The sequence below is a fragment of the Microplitis demolitor genome, chromosome 10 (genome assembly GCF_026212275.2).
Source record: "Microplitis demolitor isolate Queensland-Clemson2020A chromosome 10, iyMicDemo2.1a, whole genome shotgun sequence".
Taxonomy (NCBI): Eukaryota; Metazoa; Arthropoda; class Insecta; order Hymenoptera; family Braconidae; genus Microplitis; species Microplitis demolitor.
The window spans coordinates 4,742,827-4,765,785 of NC_068554.1; the positions used below are offsets into that span (position 1 = coordinate 4,742,827).

General features: G+C 30.8%; 2 protein-coding genes across 2 annotated transcripts in view; one reads left to right on the forward strand and one right to left on the reverse strand.

The window, feature by feature from the left end:
• LOC103580293 (lysine-specific histone demethylase 1A) overlaps positions 1–22,959 on the reverse strand; it is a 201,100-nt gene that overhangs the window by 65,421 nt on the left and 112,720 nt on the right. The window lies entirely within an intron of this gene.
• Positions 16,666–22,196, forward strand: LOC103580292 (toll-like receptor Tollo). The gene has a single exon (XM_008561996.2). It carries the CDS (start codon positions 17,227–17,229, stop codon positions 20,986–20,988), a length of 3,762 nt encoding a protein of 1,253 aa, XP_008560218.1. The 5' UTR covers positions 16,666–17,226; the 3' UTR covers positions 20,989–22,196.

A 22,959-nucleotide genomic window follows, 5' to 3' on the forward strand; every position in this document is an offset into this window, starting at 1 on the left:
ATACTATGTCAGATTTTTTACAGATAAAAACCGTCAAAATTACAAAAATAATCTGTAAAAAGTTGATTATCAAGTTATATAAATTTACAAACCATATTTATGGTTTGCAGGTTTGAACAATTATTTTACATGAATACCTAATTTTTTAGTTAAAACTTCAATTTTTATAATATTTTTTTGTGTATTGTTTACATTTTACGAAATGTTAAATTCTTACTTATAAATAAAAATTTCATTTATTGTTATAATATAAATGTCACATTTTTTTTTTTTTAAGTAAATTTTGAATTTTTTAAATGTAATTTGTTACATCGAAAAATTGTCAAATTGACAGCTTCTACAATGTGAAAATAACATTTTCAACTTTGTAAAATTTACATTTTTAAGTTGACAGCGGTAAATCTATAAATTTGACAAATTTTCCTGTAATTTTGACAGAGTCGTTTTTTCCGTGTTACGAATAGTAAAACTTTTAATAAAAAGAAAAACAATTTCCAAGTGTTAAGACGGGAAATTAAAACTCTTAGAGTTGAGCTAGAGAGCCCATCTTTTGGGAAGATTCTTTTCTCGGCACTTATTAAGGTTTCGGGCGGTAAGAGCAACAAAAACAACTCAAATTATTTTTGAATCACCCGAATATATACAAAGTTATAGTTTTTGGTTTGGATTATTAATTTTTTTTTCTGAAAATTTTTTTTGTGTTTTTAAAAAAAAATTTTAAAAAATTGAGCCGTAAAATTTCCCATAAAATATTAAAATACCAGTTTTATAATTTGAACTAAATGATTTAATAAAATAAAATAAAGTTATAATATTTATCGAGGGTAAATCCACTCGTATATTCTCATAAAATAAACAATTTCACACCTATATTGACATTTACATTAAATAACTTATCTTAAACCCAACAAAGACTCAGCTCGACATTTAAAATAAAAAAAACCCGCGACCTTCACCTGGATGAACGATAAAGCTGAGTTTTTAAATTCCAAGTAGATACGTTCTAAATGTAAGTGACAACATTGTGTCTCACAAAAAACAAACTCAACATAAAATAAAACAAAAAAATACGAATGAGAAAAATAAACTATTAGAAATCTACAGACTTTTATCTGAGATCTTGTCACTGTAGCATCTACTTATACAGTCTACTTGTACACTGACGAGACAAAACAAGCTTCAGGGTTCGAATAAAAAATAAAATAAAAAAACAGCGAATAAAAGAAGCATGAGAATAAAATATAAAAAAATAACAAGGAGGAATAAGTCAAGAGCCTGAGCGATGAGATCTCAAAACGCATCTCATCTAGGGGGACAAACTCGACACTTCTGAATCAGATTACTTTTAAATGAATAAGATAAATTATATTATTTTTAATCGTCACTCATTCCCACTATTTACTTTCAAATTAATATAATTACTGCTAAAATGTCATTATTTTTAGATATTTCATTTTTAATTATTCCTGAATTTACATTTTATTTTACAATTAATTAAATTTTATTAGACTTAATTAATTAATTATTTTATCACGAGTTTTTAATTAAGACGATATTACTATCGGAGTAGTTAATTAGAAACTAGAATTTTAATATTCATACCTTCAGTTAATTAATTATTAAGTTTTTCGTCTTGGAATTAATTTATGTTTTTTATTTAAAAATTTCATATTAAATATTCATGGAAAAATTTCAAGTTAAAAATTTTTACTGCAATTGCAGTGATCTGAAAAAAAAAAAAAAAAATTTTTCCACTGGAAAAAAAATTTGAATTTTTGATTTTATAAATTCTCCGCGAATGTAAAGCTTGTTTAGGTAATTTTATAATTTTATAATTACTGTTCAGAATTTGAAGAAATTTGACATATTTGTAGATTTAATGTAACAACCTTACGGAGTGAATGCGGATCGGTTGATTTTTTAATAATTTGATTCCCCCAGAGTGAAATTTACTCCAAAGGGGAGTTTTATAGTTTTTTTAATTTCCTACATGTACATATTTTTAGTTTTTACTTTTTTCATGGTGGCCACATTTCTGAAAACCTGAAAATGTCAGGGAATTTTTTCACAAAACTGGAAAAATTTTCACTTTCTTTCTTTTGACTAAAAAAATCCGAAAAATTTAGTTTTCTGTCAAAACTGTTCAAAAAGTGGCGCGAATGCGGTTGTAAAACTATCTTGAAAAAAAATAGTAGAAATTTATTTCAGTAGCGAAAAAATGAAGCAGCATTTCAAAAATATATAGCCCCCATGTTTTTTATAATTTATTTGTTAAAAAAAAAAAAAATCCAAAATTGTTAATTGTCTGTTAACTTCCAGATCATGATTTCTTATTGTCTAATGATAAGAAAAAGATCCTAATTAATGAAATTTTTTAAGAGCTACATGAAAAATTAAATTCAATGAAACCTGTGATTTCTCATGTGTGAAAATAAAAATTTTACTGGTTCTCTAGCTTTTCAAAAACTAAATTTGATCTTTTTCTGATTATTGTCTACTAATACTTTAAACTCCAAATTTTGAACAATAATCCCAAAACCGACATACACCCTTAAGTTGAATTAATTTTACTTCGCATTAGAACATAATTTGTGGCAATAAATTGAAAATTTTTAAATTATCATTCAAGTTTCATATTTTTGGCAACAAAATATAATGTTCATATATTTTAATTATGTTAATTACATTACAAATTTTATTGGGCAATGAGCTCGAAAAATATACATTTAAAAATTTTGAATACCAAAAAAAAAAAAAATATAGACATTTTTTAAAAATTAAATTTTTATGATTAAATGACGGAATAATAAAAGTGAAGTCTTTATTGTGAAATTAAAAATAAAAATGTTTTGACGGCATGAAAATAAAAAAATTCTCATTATTTAATTAAATAAAAAATGAGTAAGCAAATAAAATTTTTAACAGAAGCCCGTTTATAACACTTGGAAAAAATTTAACTGCCAATAAATCACTGACTGGGTTGGAAAGAAGCTTTCATGAAGTTCGTTTAAACAAATTAAATGAGTCAGAGCTCAGAGCATATAACTCTGTGGGTTTTATGGCAGCCGTTGGCTCTTTTACGGCCTTTACTTTTGGACGCGAGTCCATCTGCTAACAGTCATATAACATTACACTTCTACATAACTAACTCGCTAATAATGTAGCTTTTCAGAGAAAGTCTCTAACAGAGCCGTCCTTACGAGCAATTAAAATTAATCTGCTATCAAAATTATTTTTTAGGGCTAAAAATAAATGAAAGTAACAAAAACTTGACAATGTCCGCATGCAAATTTTTGATGATTTTTTTTTTTACGTAACCTAGATAGAATCGAATAGTGGATTAATAAAAAGAGATTACGACTTTCATCACCGGAATATTGAACTCATCAATCAGGTCGTCGAAAAAGTTATAAAAAATATAGAAGCTGTTAAATTCTTATCGGATGTGTTGAATGGGAAATGAATCGTGGAATCTGATCGGGTGATAAGAATCGTTTCGAAAAATAGTGCGCTCTATAAAAAAATTTCAATGCATACGTAACAAGAAACAAGCACAAGGTGGTTTTTATATGAATACATATATATGTATGTAAATCGTAATAAAATGATGTATGAAAACAAATTTTTTTTTAACATAATTTTCATCATTTAGGAAATTCAAAGTTACAAGAAATTATTTTCAAAAAATAAATTTCGCGGTATTTTTTATTTTAAATCATGGAATAAAAAAGTTTATTTCACCTTTTTCTGACGAATCCATTTGAATCGTTTATTTGAGAGACCCCATGAGTCAAGGAAACAAAATTTTTTAGGGAACACAAAAAAGATTTTTCTGGAAAAACTTGCCATTGAAATAATAAATAAATAATTGAAGAGAATAATGTTGGCGTTTTTGAAAAATATTCAAACAAGAAAAATTCAATTTTTTAATTGAAACTACTTCAAAAAATTATTTACAGTTGATTGACTTATGGGGTTTCTCAATAAAATGAAATTTCTGTCACCCGTTAATTGTTTTTTAAACACTGATTCGATGGATATTTTCATTAATTTCTATGGGAGAACATCTATAAAACCCAAAAATGCAAAAAATCAAATTTCGAAAAAAAATGACTTATAGGGTTTCTCAAATAAACGATTCATTTTACCTATAGAGAAATTTTATAGTCATTGTAAACATAAAATTTAAAAAAGTTTTCCCCTGAAAATTACAAATTTGGCGTACGTTCTTTAAATATAAATATATATACATTTATACACATATGTACACATCCTCACACATGTATTATGTGTATATATATATGTATAGGTATTATTGGAATACTTTTTTCTCACATTTTCAATCAAGTAGTTCAACTCGATGATTATCATGATCGCGGCGGGATACCAAAGTCGATGGGTTTTAAAAGGGTAGAAATGTAAGCAACCAAGAAACGAAGCAAGAAGTAACTCGTGTGTGCTTATAATATACATACCTACATGTTTAAAGAAAGGAGGGAGCAAGAGGCCAAGAGAAAGGGGGTAGAAGTATAATGAAAGGGTAACGGAGTACCGATAAATTCAGCGGACCGCGGGATTTGTAAATTATACCCTTTCAATACTGATCCCTGTAAATAAATGAGCTTCGCCCCCACGCATGCCAACACACTAACATTTACAATCCAGTACTTGTTTATGGATATGTAAATGTGCGTGCAGGTATATGTGCATCCATGTGTGTGTATGTGACACCGATTGCACGAAATAAAAATAACAAAAAAACCGTGGGGTGGACGGGTGGAGAAAATTGTAGGAATTAAATGGATTAGGTTCAATGTGATATTTGGTTGGGCCATTGATTGCAGTCTAATTGCTTTTGCTAACGATAATTGAATAAATACTTTATACAAATAAAAAAATATTGGTTTATGGTACGCACACTGAGTAATCAGAATTCCTTTTTTTTTTTTTTTTTTTAATTTATGGGCTCTTTAAAAGTCAAACAAATTAATTTAATAAGGTGTATTGTTAATTTTCGTGATCATTATTTTATTTTATAAAAAAAAAATGGATGTATTATAGTGAGCTGAAGAGAAGTAGTCTTCATTATAGGTTATTTTGAAGTAAATTTAATGAGAAAGACGATAAAAAATAAGATATTTCTTAGTATTTAACGTCCGCGCGGTTATGAATTTTTAAAATGGTCATTTTTAAATTCCGGATTTATTAATTAAAAATGGACAATTTAAGTTTATAACGACTATGGGTTTTAATATTAACGAATCGTTTATTTTTTATCTTATTACTTATAGAATTTTCTTTAAAATTATCTACAGTGATGCTCACTTTTGCCGATAATTACTGAGTATTTAAATTTAATTAAATCTTAAGACTTTAAATCTCTTACTTTTTGCCCACGAGTAATCAAATTAATTACTTAATATTTACTACACAAAGTAACCTTCATTGTAGGTCATTTTAAAGGGAATTGAATAAGGAACACGATAAAAAATAAATTATTTCTTAATATTCAAATGCTGGATAATTATAAATTTTTAAAACGATCCACTAAAAATTTACGGATTCGTTTATTAAAAATGGCGGTAAATAAAAATTTATAACTTGAGGATTTAAATATTAAGGAATAATTTATCTTTCCATCTCGATCCTCGTGAAATTTTCTTTGAAACTATCGTCAATAAGCTTAGTCGCCTAATAATCACTCCGTAATTAAATTCAATAAAATATTTTCAAAATCTTTAAAATTTTAACTGCGACTGTTTAAATAATTAAATTACTCAGTAATTGTTGGTCAAAGTACACGTCATTAAGTAACTTTTAAGAGAATTCAATGAGGAAGACAATAAAAAATAAATAATTTCTCCACATCTAAATCTCTCCAAATAAATTTATAAAACTATTAAATAATTTTCAAGCACTCTTATAAAAGATCAACTCAAAATTCTCTTATCAAAGAGTAATTTATTTCCTATCTTGTACCTCGTAAAATTCACTTTTAAACCATCCCCAATAAATCTCTATTTTCCCTATAAATTCTTCTGCAAATAATTCATGAAGAAAGATGTTCCTCCTAATTAAAAAAAAAAAAATTATAAAAATCTCAACTTTGTAAATTTTCCTAAAAATAAAAAAGCAGTCGATATTTATATTAAAAATATTTTCTTACGAAATGCATAATAACCAAGTCGACCGTGAAAGTTTAGTTAGCTAGCGTTATGCATATGAATAAGGCAGCTCGGGGCATGCGAACGTTCGGTTGTCGGCTGGAGGAGGTAACTCGGTCCAAAGAAGCCAAGACTGAGTCGTTTCAGTGTGTACGGTTGAGGTGGCAATACCTTTGTTAGTACAGGGTTAATAGCAACCAAGACCTCGGGCTCAGTATCTCCGGCCACACTGACGGTCTCGTTAACGATTACGATAACTCTAGACATCCCACTTTCTTTATTACTGTCCTCCATATCCATATCCACATCCACATCCACTTTTATTTTACATCCATCCATATTAGGCTAATGCCCATTTTTTATACAACCCCTTTATTATTATTTTTACGAGGTAAAATAATTTTACATTGTCTATTTTTTAAATTATCTCATCAAATTGAAGGCTAAGAAGGCGAAAAAAATAAAATATTATGAAGAACAAGTTTGTTAGCTACTTGGATACTTGGATACTTGGGTACTTGGGTACTCGGCAGCAATTATTAGTCACTCTTGCTCTGGTTGCATGTAGATATAATACATCCATCCATCAAGCGACGAGATGAGCGTAGACTTGGTGATGGAATATCACGCAAGTGTCCACAAAGTTTAATGAACCAACTCACTACTACTCTTTTATACACGGATGCTGTATATATAGATATATAGATATGCATATTTAATATTAACTAGCACAGATATAAGTACGCAGCTGTACTCGCTAGAGCATTAATCGTTTGACTTTTAATTTTATACTCAATTTTCACTCAATGCGGTTTATGACTACCACTTAGTATCCTTAATCTCATCTGCGGTAGATCAGTACAAATGACGTTTTACAAATTATCTTGTTATATTTTAAACCCACGAGCTTACATTCAATTTTATTATTTAACTTTTTTTTTTTTTTTTTTTTTCATTCTGGTAGAAATTAATTTATAAGTGAAATTTAATATTTTATCATTTAAAATAATTGTTGAGTAGGTTAATACGGCTTAAATATGTCGTAATGAAGGACTTTCTGTTTTTTTTTTTTTTTTTTTTTTTTAATTAAAAAAAATTAATTGCTTGGAAAATTTAATTATTGGCTCAATTGTCAAACTAATTGTTTTTATTGTAATTAACAGTCCCTCCATGAAAAAAATTTATAAAAAAAATATATGTTGAAATATATAAAATATATATAAGCAATATATTTTTAATAGCTGAGTTTGGCCGGTTTCCGTATATATTTTATATATTTCAAATGTAATTTAAGAATATATATATATATATATATATATATATATATATATTTAAAATATATCTTGGAATATATAGAAAATGCATGTAAGAAAATGTTTAAAAAATATATAAAATTATAAGAAATATATCGGTCTGATTATTTAAAAGAATATAAAATATAATAAAAATATGTATTTAATATATTGTTTTTTATATTTTTATATATTCTAAGATATAATTTAAATTTATGTAAATTACATTTAAAGAAATATAAAATTTATACGAAAATTGGCCAAAAGTTAGCTATTAAAAATCTATTTTCTACACATATTATATACATATATCATTTGTGTATATTTTAAATATATTAAAAATATATATTTTTTCTATAAATTTTTTTCATAGGAGTCAAATTTAAGTATTTATAAACTTTTGAAAAAAAATTTCTAATTGAAAAATAATTCATAATTTTAATGCCCGCGAAATTTAAAATTACGAATTTTCGTAATAAAATTTTATTTAAAAAAAAAACGAATTTATTTTTGTTAAATTCTTGTGGATTTTGTTTCGCTTGGCCCATTTTACCCAACTTAAAAAATCCCGTATCTAAATTTAAGTTACGAACAAGAAATTTTATTACCAAGTGACGTAATAAAAAAAAATATAAGAATCTTCATAATAATTTCCATGAAAAGATAATAAATATCTAATACAATTTATATTTTAAACGGCAATAATATTTTTCTCATTCTTGTTAGCTCGGTAATTGTAGATATTGCGGGTACGGGACTGTAGCTACAGAGTAACTGTCGCAGTTAAAATATCATAACTGATGTAATATACTTCGGGGCATACGGATAATTGAGTATACCAACTTTGTAATGGAGACTTTATTCCATTAAAACCTTTAGTCTCTTCTTGCTCACATACATCGCAATCTCTTGAACTCACTCTGAGCTTTCCGGTCTGGTCTGGCCGCTCTTCTCATGTGTGGGCTTTTTGGCTTTTTGTTCAACTCATTGACTCGTAATACTTTAACAAGTACTCGTACATGATAATAATTAAATACAGATTTTATCGAAAACTCGACAAAAATCCTTTTAGCGCTTTAATTTTCATAAAACAATCTATAAAAGTTATCTTTCATAATAACAATAATATAACTTAATAATTTTTAATTAAAACTTTATCCTTTGTGCTCTCTCGGCTGGTCTATACTCGATAAATCTGCTTCGCTATTATTTTATCATTAAATTCAATTTGTATAACATAAAAGGGTAGTTTTCATTTTATCAAATGCTTTATTATTATTACTATTATTATTATTGTTTATTAATTTATTCATTTTTTAATTATATTCGATAAAAAAGAAAAAAAAATCCAGACAATTTTTATTTATTTAGAGTCGACTGGGACAGAACGAGATTAATTTTTAATTTTTATGTGAAAAAATTTGATAATTTTTTTTTATGATAATCACTGTTCATACTTTTATTTTATTTATAAAAGAGGAGCGGGGAAAATGGACCCTCTAAAATAAATTCAATCATGGAAATTTTACTCACTAGTTATATTTTTTTTAAAGACAATTATTTGGTATCAATATGATCTAGTTATAAGAAAATTTTAAGGGGGGGCAAAATAGACCCCCATAAAAAAGTAAGAATCTGAAATTTTTTTTACATGTTTTCATTATAAGTAGGGCCAGGATTTTTGTTTTAATTTAAAAATAATAATTAATAATTAATTAGGTCAAATTTTTGATATTATGGCAAAAATATTGGTCGTATAAAAAATTTTTTTGCAATAAAAGTTGTTCAAAATTCAATTTTATAAAAAAAATGTCTCTTCTAATTTTTTCATATGACTAATAAGGAAGCTGTAATTTCAAAATTAAGATTTTGGTAATTATCAAAAATTTGAATCAATCATTATGAATCTTAAATTTGGAATTACGGTGAAAATATTAGTCGTATCCAACAATCATAAGAGAAATTTTTTTTAGAAAATAAAATTTTCTACAACTTTTGTTTGAAAATTTTTCTGATAAAACCAATATTTTCGCCTTAATATCAAACATTTGAATCATTCGTTTCAAAATTAAGGCGAAAATCTTGTCCCTAATTATAAGTGAAATTATAGTGTTTAATCACTTAGATTACTGACTTTATATTCTACTCTCGAAATTTCGAAATTTTTCTAAATCCCTCTACTTTAAAATTTTTAAAATCCTAATTCAAGTCCCATAAACTTATAAAAAAAAAATACTATGGCTTTAAAAAGACCAATTCAATTGTCGGCCAAACATCGGTCAATTTTCGGCCTATTTATAAAGAATAAAAATTTTTCGGTCAACTTCCGGCCTCTTTCAATAAAATTTTACGGCTTCGACGTGATTTTGACCAAATATTTTTACCTAGGTAATTAATTTTTTTTATTCATTTTTTTGGGACTTATTTTCCTTCATAAGGTCTATTTTGCCCCTTTTCTCTACTTAATGAATTTTTGAAGATCAATTAATATTTTTGAAAAAAAAAAAAAAAATTCTCCGAGGCAAGATGGGAAATTTTTTTTCTTCAATTTCTTAAAATTTTCTAATGCCCTCTATTTTATTCTGACTACTGGATATCAATTTAAAATAAACATCGATTTTTTTTTAACAATTTTTTGGAGTTTTGAAAAATTTCTTGAGTACCCCATAATGTCCCGAAATCCTCTATTTACTAAAATAAAAATAATTATCACCACTTGTCTGTATAATGAATAATAAACCAACGAAAGTGACAAAAGATCAAGTTAAAAAAATAAAAAATGATAATAAATTTCATGAGAAGCATCTTTGTAAGTTAAACAAGTGAATAAAACTGCAACAGGTGAACGTGAGAGGCGAATAAAAGCTTCACTTTCTGCTGGTTATGCACAGTAATATTGTACGGCACCGAGATGGGGACGTTGATTTGACGAAGTAAAGAGACAACCGTGAGCGTTGAATAAAGAGGAGCATACGGAGTATGTATTATGTGTTAGATGGAATTAAAATGAGGAAGAATGAAGAAGATGAGGAATTTAAAATAAAACTCAGAAAAGGAGCATCATAAGAGTTTACAAGCAAGAGAGAGACCGAATCGAGAGAGTGATGAAGTGAAAGAGCTGATCACGACATTATATAAAAAATAATAAAAAATACGAGACCTATCGTGACTGCGTTACCGCGAATTCGTGATTCCGTCTAAAACAATAAGCGATATAACTCAAGACCCGATTCTTTAATCTTTACGGGCGAAAGCACATTCTTTGACTTTAATATATATATCTATATATCTACATAAATGTATGGATAAATATATAGGTATGTTTAACAGTATGTATATATATATATATATATATATATATATATATATATATATATATATATATATATATATTTATATATTTATAGTGCATCATAACCAGTGAGAGCGAGATATGGAAATCGGTCTCATTCTTCATCTAACTCAATGTATTGCTACATCTTGAGACTAGACTTACTCTCACGTTTTCAAACAGCATCACTATTTTAGTTCATATCGTGACTATTTTTAAAAATATAAATTTTAAATTTCTTAACTTAAATTTTCGTAAGTATGCACACAAAAAACAAATTGATTTGAGCATACGTTGTAAAAAGAACGGTACTCAAATGACATAACACCGGTGTAGAAGGTGTTAAGTCGGTGTAAAAAAAACTACGTATATAAATTAGAAAAAAAATGTATTACATATGAAAAAATATAAAAATTTAATGAATATTATTGGGATAAATTTAAATTTTGCCATGTACTTAATGTGATACTGAAGTTAGCCAACGTCTGATAATTTTTGAAATTTATTTAAAACGATAAATTATAAAAAAAAAAAGATTTTAAAAAATTGCACTTTTAGTTTATTTCGTTTTCTAAGGGTGCATATTTTTAGATTTTTTTTTTTTGTAATTTATGAGTTAAAAAAAAAATCTGAAAATTTGGAATTGTCTGCTAATTTTAGAATCATACTCATTTGAATAATTATTTATGTTATATATAATGTATTTAAAAATTACACAATTTTACGCCCACCCTTTTCAATCACCAATAATTTAATTAATTAATGAAAATACTGTTTAATTATAAAGAAATTGGAGTGAAAAATTCAACTCTTGAAAGTAATAATCTTGAATAAAGAAATCTTTCTTTACCTGAGGATATTAAATTTTGTCGATAAAATTAATTTTTTTTTATCAAATAAAATTTTCAATTAAAAAAAAAATTTTTTTTTTTTAGAGCGAAATTTTTTATTTAAGTTAATAAGCGACAAAAAATTCTGATGAACCAAAATAGACAAAACCACTTCTGCATCATTACAAAAAATGTTTTTTTATAATTTCATCATTAAAAAAAAAAACTTTTGGATAAAATGAATTTGTGACGGTTAAAAAAATTGCCTCTTAAAAAAAAAATTTGTTTTAATCAAGTATTTAAATTCCTCAGTACGAGTGCGGAATAAAACCATTGAAATAAAATTTTTTCATTTATAACTCGACAAAAATAAATGCAAAATTTTTTTTTGCGTTAATTATTAATCTGACTGTTAAATAAAAATTACCAATTAATTAATAAATAAATATTAAATATAAAAAATGGGTAATTAATCATATTAATTAACTGGATATTAATAAAATAAAAAAAAATTAATTAAAATATAAAAAAAGATATTTTAAGAGATAGACAGTTATAAATAATGTTGCAAGTGGTAACTAATAAATAACAATAACAAAAAAATAAAAAATAATTCCTTTCTCTCGCCTGAATGTTAACCCAAGTGTAGTAGCATCAGTGATAACAAGAGTAAGGCCTCAGCCTGAGAATAGTTTAGAAAAGGATCGGTTGGATTGAGATCCGACACGGTGGCTTAGATTGAAAATAACGCGCGGTCACTGATCCTTTTACTATTTGTCTATGTTGTATCTTGGGTTCACACATATCCATATTAACCCACACACACACACACGCATCCCCCATAAGTACTAGAGCTAAAAAAAAAAATAATAAAAATACGACAACAGTTAAAAGAGTGACGAGGCACGCTTTTAGCTCGTAAACCATCTCTCTTGATTGATAACTCTCTCTTACTCTTGCGTAATCCGGAATTCACTCAGTCATTGGCCCGATAGATTGGTCTCTACTCAGCTCAGAGTCTCTGGAAATGGAGATCGCCTGATTATTGCCTCTTAACGTACTTCGATCAATCTTCTTTCTTATTTCGTCTTACTTTTTTTTCTCTTTGCTTTGCCTTTGCCTTCTTATTTATTTCTTTTTTATTTTCATGTATAGACATTGTTGAAATAGTGTGGTAACTTATACTCTAGACCGCTCCACTCAATTTACTCATTTCACACTCGAATTCGGGAATTTCTCTGATCCTACATATGTTACATTTCTCACATACGATTTCTCCCCAATCTGGGAGATCTTTTTTTGTTTTTTTTGTCTTATCAAGTTTCTAATCACGATTCGTCTCAACAAGGAGATTATCTTTGATGTAAACAATTTTAATTATTTACTGTTGTTTTTCTTAAGAAACCGGGGCATAATGGAACACGTCAAAATTTTGGTAAAAAAAAAGCCAGTGAATTTGGATTTAATTAAAGTCCACAATCACTCTGGATTCATTCCCGATTTTTTATGATGTAGGAGAAGGGGAGGGGGAAAATGAAAAAAATTTTTTTTAACGGTAACTGAAAATTTTTTTTATTTACTTTGAATATCATGAAAAAAAAAAGATTTAGTGTATTTGAGTCCTCAAAAACTTGGTACTTCCTTAAGTACCCCGTTTTGCCCCTCCCCTATTTATTAAAAAAAAATTTTTTATTGAAATTATTTGAAAATAATGAAAAATTTTAGACAAAGAGGAAAAATTTTTTGTACTTGAAATCTAAAAAAATGAGTTACTTGTTAAAATATCCCGTCGTGCCCCAGTCCTTATACACATCAAGTCGTAAATATTTTAAAAGTCTCGACAAAAAACATTTATTTATTTATTTTTTTATTCGTTGATTGATTGAAGATATTTTTTATTTAAATACGATCAAGATAGTCCGATAAATATCTAAAGAATCATTTAACTTTATAAAACTTAACTGTCGAAAATAAAATTATTTAAGATAAAAATATAAATTCATTAATTTTTTTTCAACGTTATTTATTTAATCATAAAAAAAAATAATAAAACGAATTTATTGGTAGTATAATAGGAATTTATATGACTCTGATGCTTCGAAAAAAAGTTACAGTTAACTATAATTTAAAAAAAAAAAAAAAAAACGAGGTCTTAATGTTATCAGAAAATATATAACGATATTTAACAATAAAAGTGACGATAAACAAGGAAAAGTAGGATCAGTAGTGTGTTGTCTCAGTGGGTCTATCGTCTATAAAGCGGTAGGTTGGTGGGTCTTTTGATCCGGCGCCGGCCGGCTGATTTATCATCAGACTAGGAGTAAAAAAGGTCGAGCGGGTTTTCTCGTGCGCCCGCGGCATGAACAGAGCATCCATTTCGTAGCTATCACGTTCCAACCACTGCCAGTTATCGTTGCTGACGTAACACGAATGCCGAGCCAAACTTATATGGTTGATTGGACTCGCTAAATTTTTCCCCCGACTAAAATGTCGCTAAATTCCCTTTTTAAATTCCCGCTTAAAAATTTACTTTTAAAAAAAAAAATCATAATAATAATAATAACAATAATTGACATCAAATTAATAATTATATTATTAAGTATTAATATTTAAAACAAAAAAGCATTATGCTAGAAATTATGGACGAGCTGAAAATTCGTGAGCCACGCAGAGCTCCCGGGCATCACGCAACCATTTCTACTGTAAAATACCAGGGAGTAAGACGACGAGACCGACGAGACCTCCTTGGACATGAACAAAAGTATAAGAAAGAGATGCAAGTACAAGATACACAGAAAGCTAACAAATACAACCTCCGGATGGACGCAGCCGGTGGAATGTACCAGCAATATTGCCAACCGTTGCTCATTTCATCCTTTAGGCGCCCTCTCCCCTTTCCCTCCCCCTCCTCCTCACGTCAACCAGCTCTATCTCTTTCTCTCTCTGTCTTTCACTCCTTTATCCTGAGTTTTTTCTTCATCTGGTCTCATCTCCTCTACCCTCCACCCTCCGACTGTCAGCAGCATCAACAGCAGCTAGATATTTTTTTTACCAACATTACATTACATTAGTACAGACAGTACGCATGCCAGGTATCTGTCGCTATCGCGTGTCTGTTATACAGCGACCCTTAAGCTTGATTCATAATTATGACTGACTGTCGTGCAATCTCGATTTAATACACGTTTACCTGCTGTTTATTTAAGTGTACATACAGCACACAGTAGACATACTTCCATGGCAAAACAGCATCTCCCAGCTAAACGAGCAACTGGATGTTGTCAACCGTATCACAGGCAAGAAAACACTAGACATGCCAGGCTATTTTTTTTCCACCCCAAAGCGATTATTTTACCAAGCGTGACTTTATTTCATGCAAGACAGATGGATCACGTGTGAAATTGTACACTTATGTATTATTTACCAGTCATTTATTTTCAATGCGTTAACGCTGAGTTTTAAATAAAATACCAGAATAGAAAACAGCATAAGAAAAGTATTATAATTATTTAAATGTTAACAATTTAATAAGTCAGATGTTGTAGCAGGTCAATTTAATAATTAACCGAGGCTCAGAGAGTCTATAAATCATCAGCACAATAACAGAGTCAACATTTAACTGTTGAGAACTCGTGTATGGGTTTAATGAGGAGGACAATAAAGTATGTATGCTTCTTTTGTGTATAAAAGATTGGGGCAAACGAGCGTATGACATTTTAAATGATACGTCTAGGTTTTAAAAGTCTCGAGAGCTCATTCGCTAAAGTAATGATTTCTAACGTAACGGGTTTAATTTATTCACGGTTCTAGTTGCCAGAGCAAAACTGATCACATTCAGGCACGAAGTAATCAATATAGATGTACAGAGGTATAATTACCGTGAGGCTGTTTTTGAGAGTGAAAAATAAGAGACCGCTATGTAGAAAGCGGTTAACGAAAACCCCTACGGGTATGGACCGGTATGGACTGAGAAGATGCTCCGTCTTGACAGGGGGTAGGCTTCGCCATGGGAGACCACTTAACGGGCCTACTCTCTCGATCCGGCACATAATGCAACGGGCAATCGTTTTCACACTCAATGTGTTAGTAATTATTGCTAATTCATAAACAACATTATTTTACAAGAGCTTTTAATTATAATTGACAATTTAATTTTGGTAAGGCTGCTTTTGTTCTAAAAGGTAATTTTATTTATTGACTGGAGGTGGGTTAAGTCTGCAGCAGATTAGTGGCATTGAAAATACCGAATAAAAGTTAGGAGCTCTAGGCTGAATAACGAGCGTCGCTTTGCAATGGGAATGAATGGGCGCAGTACGTGACACTTGGGTAAGGTGTCCCTTTATCAATCTTTTGTTCGCGCTCACGTATAGTCGGAACGATCGCGACAGTAACTGGTGAGAGAGTATAAAATGAGCTACAGTGGAAGATGGTAGAGACGAAGACGAATATAGAGATGAAGACGGAGACAAAGAATGAGAAATAAGTTTAAGACTGAAGAGAATAAGAGACAAGAAACAAGTCTGAGATAGTACTCTGTACCTTGGAGACTGAGTTAAACACATATAGTGAAGAAAAGCCGTCGGTAATCCCGTTACATTGTGAAGAAGCTCCAAACCCATTTTCACAGACGTAAGACTTATTCGTAAGTACAGTGACGTCATTATTAAATCCGTCATTGCCAGAGTGGGATTTGGGAGGTCTTTTGAATGACAATCGGTGGTAAATTGGTGGTTTTGAATTTGTGATTCTGATGAATGATTGGAAAAAGATCGTATTGCTGGTGAGGAAAGAGTATAGTGAACTCTAGTCGCAGAGACAAGACTCGGTAAACCTGGAGCCACTGGTGTATAGAAACAGCAAAGTGTACCGGTCTTGTTTTTATAGGCCTCAAGACAGCAGTCGGGGCCAGGTGAATATAAAGCCTGGAGAGGGAGTTAAGCCAAGCAGACAAGCCAAGACTCCGCTTACAGCAGTAACGAGCAGGAGAGAGGGACTCGGTGGATGGAACGAGGCGCGGGGAAGTTGTTTGATGATGGTTGTTGCGGGCCCCGAGTCACTTGCCGGCCATCTACCACCAGTCAGTTCTCGAAGTAACGTGGGTCTGATTGGATCCACGCTCGCCCGTTTCTTCGAGCTTATATTATATATTCATATACATATATATGTTCTCACACATACGCGTCGTTATAATCTCCGTTTAATTTGATACTGAGCCGACAATCTAGTTACGCGGATAAAGGAACTTGGGATTAAGGAATAAATGGATTAACGAATTAATAATCACGGATTTACGGATTTATAATCAACTAACTGGGATCTATGAATCCGTTTGATGTTAAATTTATATAGGATAATCGTTGGATACAGTGTCATGTGTAATGTGATAGCTAAGTTTACGATAACAGTTAAAGAATGGTGTGTTAATTGTGAATAGTGAATTAGTAATGATAATGTATTGTATAATGAATAACAAATGTTGATGATTATTGCAACATAGATGGGTCTATCGGTCCCATCTTCGATAGTGAACAGTGGTTTTCTTTATAGGATAACGTAAACAAATAGGTGCCTGTTGGTAATAATTAACAGCCGCAGGTTACCGACCAAACATGCAGGGGAACCCTGCCTTTCTTGCAATACTCCTCGGCACGATATTTGGATCTCTTGGGGCATCACTGAGCAAAGCACTACGATATAAAGCCCCGGATGAGTGTAAATGGGTAGCAGTTGGAGATGGTGAGGATGACGTATCACTTGTCTGCAGGTTGAGAACAATAAATAGCGAATTGGAGAATACTAATTTCAGTGTGATACAGCCCCAGCACACGGTCAGACTGAGACTTGAGTGCAGCGATGCACTTTTCTACCAGAGCTCGCTCAGTGCTGGTAGTTTTCGGCCACTGGTTGAGCTCAGGGAGCTCGTTATTGAGTATTGTAAAATAGGTAATTTGTCGGATGATGCATTTAGAGGACTCAAAGAGCTGCGTAATCTTACAGTACGTACTCACAACACCGACTGGTCAGCGATGGCACTGGATATTTCGCAACGGGCGTTTACTGAAGAGCTGTCGAAGCTCGAGAGACTGGACCTCGGGGAAAATAACATGTGGAGTCTGCCCGAGGGTAGTCTGTGTTCGCTAAGCAGTCTCGAAGTACTCAATTTGACGAGAAATCGACTGAGAGAAGTCTCTAGTTTCCATTTCAACAACGTCGCTGGAAGATGCGTTGGGAATCTACGTGAACTGGATTTAAGTAATAATAGCATTGAAAATTTACCCACGGCAGCATTCTCGGGGTTAACGAGGCTGCATACTCTCAATCTACGCAGCAACGCGATTGGTTTTATGGCCGATCGTGCTTTCGAAGGCTTAACGAGTTTAACGGTATTGAGATTGTCCAACAATCGCTTAACAAGTTTGCCTCCCGAATTGTTCACCGAAGCACGCAATCTCAAAGAAGTCTATCTACGCAATAATTCGCTTAATGTCCTGCCACCTGGTTTATTCAATGATTTGACCCAGCTGCTGGTCTTGGATCTTTCAAAAAACGAACTGACAACCGAATGGGTAAATGCCGCAACCTTCAGCGGTCTCGTTCGTCTTGTCGTTCTAGACTTGTCATCAAACCGTATTTCAAGATTAGAATCAACCGTGTTTCGTGATTTGTACTCTCTACAAATTCTGAGACTCCAAGAAAATCTTATCGAAACTTTGCCAGAAAATACATTCTCAGCGTTGTACAATTTGCACACATTGGTGCTCAGTGACAACCAATTGACCGTTATCGATGCAACAACTTTGAGTGGCTTATACGTATTAAGTTTACTGTCATTAGATAATAACCGTTTGACGATATTACATCCAAGTTCGTTAAGAAACGCCTCATCACTCCAGGATTTACATCTTAACGGTAATCGACTCACCGCAGTACCGGATGCACTAAAAGCCACGCCTCTATTACGTACACTTGATCTTGGGGAAAATCTTATCTCGGAGATACCAATCGGTACATTTGATCACGTATCGCAATTATATGGATTACGTCTTACGGAAAACCATATTGGGAATTTGACAAAGGGTATCTTTGAAAAAATAAAAGAGCTAAAGATACTAAATCTGTCTCGCAATAGAATTCAGTACATAGAACCCGGTACTTTTGATGACAACACAAATTTACAAGCTATTCGTTTAGATGGCAATCAGTTGATGGCAATCAACGGTTTGTTTGCTAATTTGCCAAATTTAGTGTGGTTAAATGTAAGTGACAATAGACTTAAGTGGTTTGATTACGCAATGATACCGACTGGATTACAGTGGTTAGATGTACATTCAAATGATATTACTGAATTAGGTAATTATTTTGAAATAGAAACTCAATTACAACTGAGCACTTTTGATGCCAGTCAGAATAAGCTGACTGAAATAACGGGTAACGCAATACCAATGAGTGTTAAAGTGTTGTTTTTAAATGACAATTTGATAAGCAAAGTACAGAGTTATGCATTTTTTAAAAAACCTAATTTGACTCATGTCGATTTAAAGGGCAATCGCATACAAAATTTGGAGACATATGCATTGCGAATCAGTGCTGTCCCTGCGGATAAATCACTACCGGAATTTTATATCGGTGATAATCATTATCTGTGTGATTGTACAATGGAATGGCTGCAACGAGTGAACCGTCAAAATCAGTCACGAATATATCCAAATGTTATGGACCTTGAGAGTATTTACTGCAAGTTACTGTATGATCGGGAACGTGTTTATGTGCCACTTGTTGAAGCTTCGCACTCGCAATTTCTCTGTAAATATGACTCCCACTGTTTTGCACTGTGTCATTGCTGTGATTTTGATGCGTGTGACTGTGAAATGACGTGTCCGCAGAACTGTACATGCTATCACGATCAATCGTGGTCAGCAAATGTCGTCGATTGTTCAGCTGGTGGTCACGTTAATCGGCTACCAGAGCAAATTCCCATGGATGCGACACGGCTGTACCTAGATGGGAACGATTTGAAAACTATTTCGAGTCACGCGTTCATTGGTCGTAAAAAGTTAAAAGTCCTCTATCTGAATTCGTCAAACATTGAATTGGTTCAGAATAGGTCATTTAATGGTTTGCGTGACCTCGAGGACTTGCATTTACAAAATAACAAGATAAAAGAGTTACGCGGCTACGAGTTCGAGGGCTTAGACAATTTGAAATACTTGTATCTGTATGGCAACGAGATAATGACAATAGCTAACAGGACGTTTTCGCAATTAAAATCGCTAAGTGTGTTGGAGTTGCAAAATAACCGTCTGACGACCTTGGCGGTTTGGGCCCTGCCGGCATCAATCCAAGTGAGCCTATCGCGGAATCCCTGGTCTTGTGAGTGTGATTATCTGGAGGTTTATCGCGAATGGATACTTGCTGCTAAGAATAGAGTCGCCGATTCAAATCAACTGAGATGCGTATTTAATGTCACGGAGTTCGAGGTTTACGGTGATCAAGTGTTCAGGGACAACGAGTTTGGTTTTTCTGTTATTGCAGCTGGTAATTCAACACAAGCTACGAGTACCAGTACAAGTACAAGCACCAGTACAAGTACCAGTGACAGCCAACAGTGTACGGGTCTCATGAACATTGACAACGGCATACAGAGTAATTTAACCAAAACAATTATCGAGCGACAAGCACTAGAAGACTATTTACCTCTACTAATTTCAACATTGGCAGCATTTCTGATCGTCATGTTGCTCTGTATGCTGATATTTATATTCCGACAGGAATTCCGTGTCTGGTTCCACTCGCGTTTCGGGGTCAGAATTTTCTACCGAAATACCGAATTCGACCGCGACGATCGCGATAAACTATTCGACGCTTTCGTCAGTTATAGTTCTAAAGACGAAGCATTTGTCGTCGAAGAACTAGCCCCCGTTCTAGAAATGGGCAACCCATCTTACAAATTGTGTCTTCACTACCGGGATTTTCCAGTCGGTAGTTTCATCGCGGACACGATCGTCCAGGCCGTCGAGTCATCAAGACGAACCATCATCGTCCTCTCGGAAAATTTCATAAAATCCGAGTGGTGCAGATTCGACTTCAAGTCAGCCCATCATCAGGTTCTTCGCGATCGCAGACGAAGGCTGATTCTTGTCCTAGTTGGTGACGTTCCCCAACGCGATCTTGATCCAGATATCAGGTTATATTTAAAAACTAACACGTATTTACAGTGGGGCGATAAATTGTTTTGGGAAAAACTGAGATTTGCTCTACCAGATGTTCCAAATAATCAGAGAACAAACAATCAGAGACGGCAACCGCCTCCCGTGCGCAGGCAACACAATAATCAAACAAGTGGAACCCGTACCGTTGCGGTTCATATTTAATAAATATACTATTTCTATATATCATTATATAGACCAACGACTCATACCTTCCATTGTCATCATTATTCATCCAATGGATTATTTGTGCAAATGTTCAGCGCGCGGTTTATTTAAAATATGTATATAAAGTGATTAGTCTAAATATCTTAACAAATGATTGCGCGAACTTGTAAATAAAATAAAATAAAGTAAACAATTGGAATGAGTGTATTGAGAATGGAATGTGCCAATTGTGAAAATATTTTATTCACTATGTAAAGTCAGTGAATTAGTTGGTAATTAGATAGACGGATGTAAATAAAATTTATAATTAAATTGTGCGAGGGTTCGCTATCGTACTATTTTATTTTTTTTTAAATCAATTAATTGATTATTAATAATTATTAATTATTGTTAATCATTGATTGTGGGCATGTTACTTAAAAAAAAATACGATTGAGTCGTAGATGCTCATAATCATTAAAAAAAAAAATTAATTAATTAATAATTGAATTTTTAATGTTTTATGTAAAGTGACTGTGAATAATTGAGGAAAAATTATATGGATTTTATGAAATTAAAGTACTTAAATGCAAATATTTGTGAATATGTAGCTTTTTTATTGTAGTAATTGATTAATTAATTATTATTATAATTATTATTACTATTGATATGAAAATAAAAAAAAAACGGATGCCAATTGCGGTATCTGTAGTGATATTTTATAACACATTTTAATCATAAATTTGATAAGTGCAGAGCTTGAGATGGAACTGTAAAGTAGCATTTATTTTTTTATTTATTATGTTTTTATATAAAAATATTAAAATTGGGGATTTCGTTCAAAGGAATTGAGATAACGTGAAATTAATGATTTTAGTTATTTTAAAATTTATTTAAAACTGTATGGAATAAAAAATTGTGATATTTATTGGAAGCTAAATGGTTTTATTCTGCTGGTTGTTATTTTTGGAAATATAAATTATTTTAACGATCAGATGCGTCAATTTATTTGAACAATGCGTATGAAAGTTTTTTAACGAGATCTCCAATTGAATACGATAGTCCCTTTTGTGCCGAGTAAAAGTCGAGTTGTAAAAATAGTTTATTTAAAATAAACGGTCCGAGGATTGTTGTATTCAAAATGTAATTATTTCTTTAGAAATTGCAATTTTAAATATATATATATATAAATATATATATGTGTATAAAATATTAATCTTGCGATAATTCACCGAGAATTGTTTTTTTTTTTTTTACAAATTTGTGTTGAAAGAAATATAAATTATGACTGAAAAATAAAATTTTTTTCTGTTTATATGTTTTTTAAATTTGTTTTATTATTTAGTACCAACCTCTATTTATAATTTAACATTTGTATCAAATAATAGCCAGAAATTGAACGAGGTCGTACTGGAAGTAAATTAAAATCTTTACGAACAATAAAAATGTTGTGGATAAAATACTGACGTGAATTCTGAATGAATATTTGAAATTTTAACTGGAAACAAAATAGAACAAAAAAAATAAATCGGGTTTTGTTTAACATAAATATTATTTAAAGTCCGATTGAAAATAAATGTTTTTAAAATAAGTCTGATTCCGCAAATAAAATAATAAAATTCCGGGCCATTCATTGGGATGCAAAAAAAAATTTTTTATAAATATTAGTAAGAGAAATTTTATGATGAACAAAAATATCTACATATTATCCATGCTGGATTTTTTTTTACAGTTTGAAATATGACATTTTTTTTTATTTATTTATTTTTTTTTTATTTATTTATTTCTTTTTTTTATTTATTTATTTTTTTTTTTTTTTGCTTTGTAAAATTTACAAAAAATGTGGAAAATGGTTTGCTACTGAGAATAAAGTGAAATTGCCTCAGTCAACTACAAAAAGTATCATGTCTCATTTTACGCCAATTTTTTTTGATAAATACTAATTTAAGCGAAAAATATATAAAATAAAAGACCTAGTGTCCGATCAGA

Bases quoted from the DNA above. Each gene is read 5' to 3' on its own strand.
- LOC103580292 (XM_008561996.2), top strand. From the start codon at position 17,227: ATGCAGGGGAACCCTGCCTTTCTTGCAATACTCCTCGGCACGATATTT.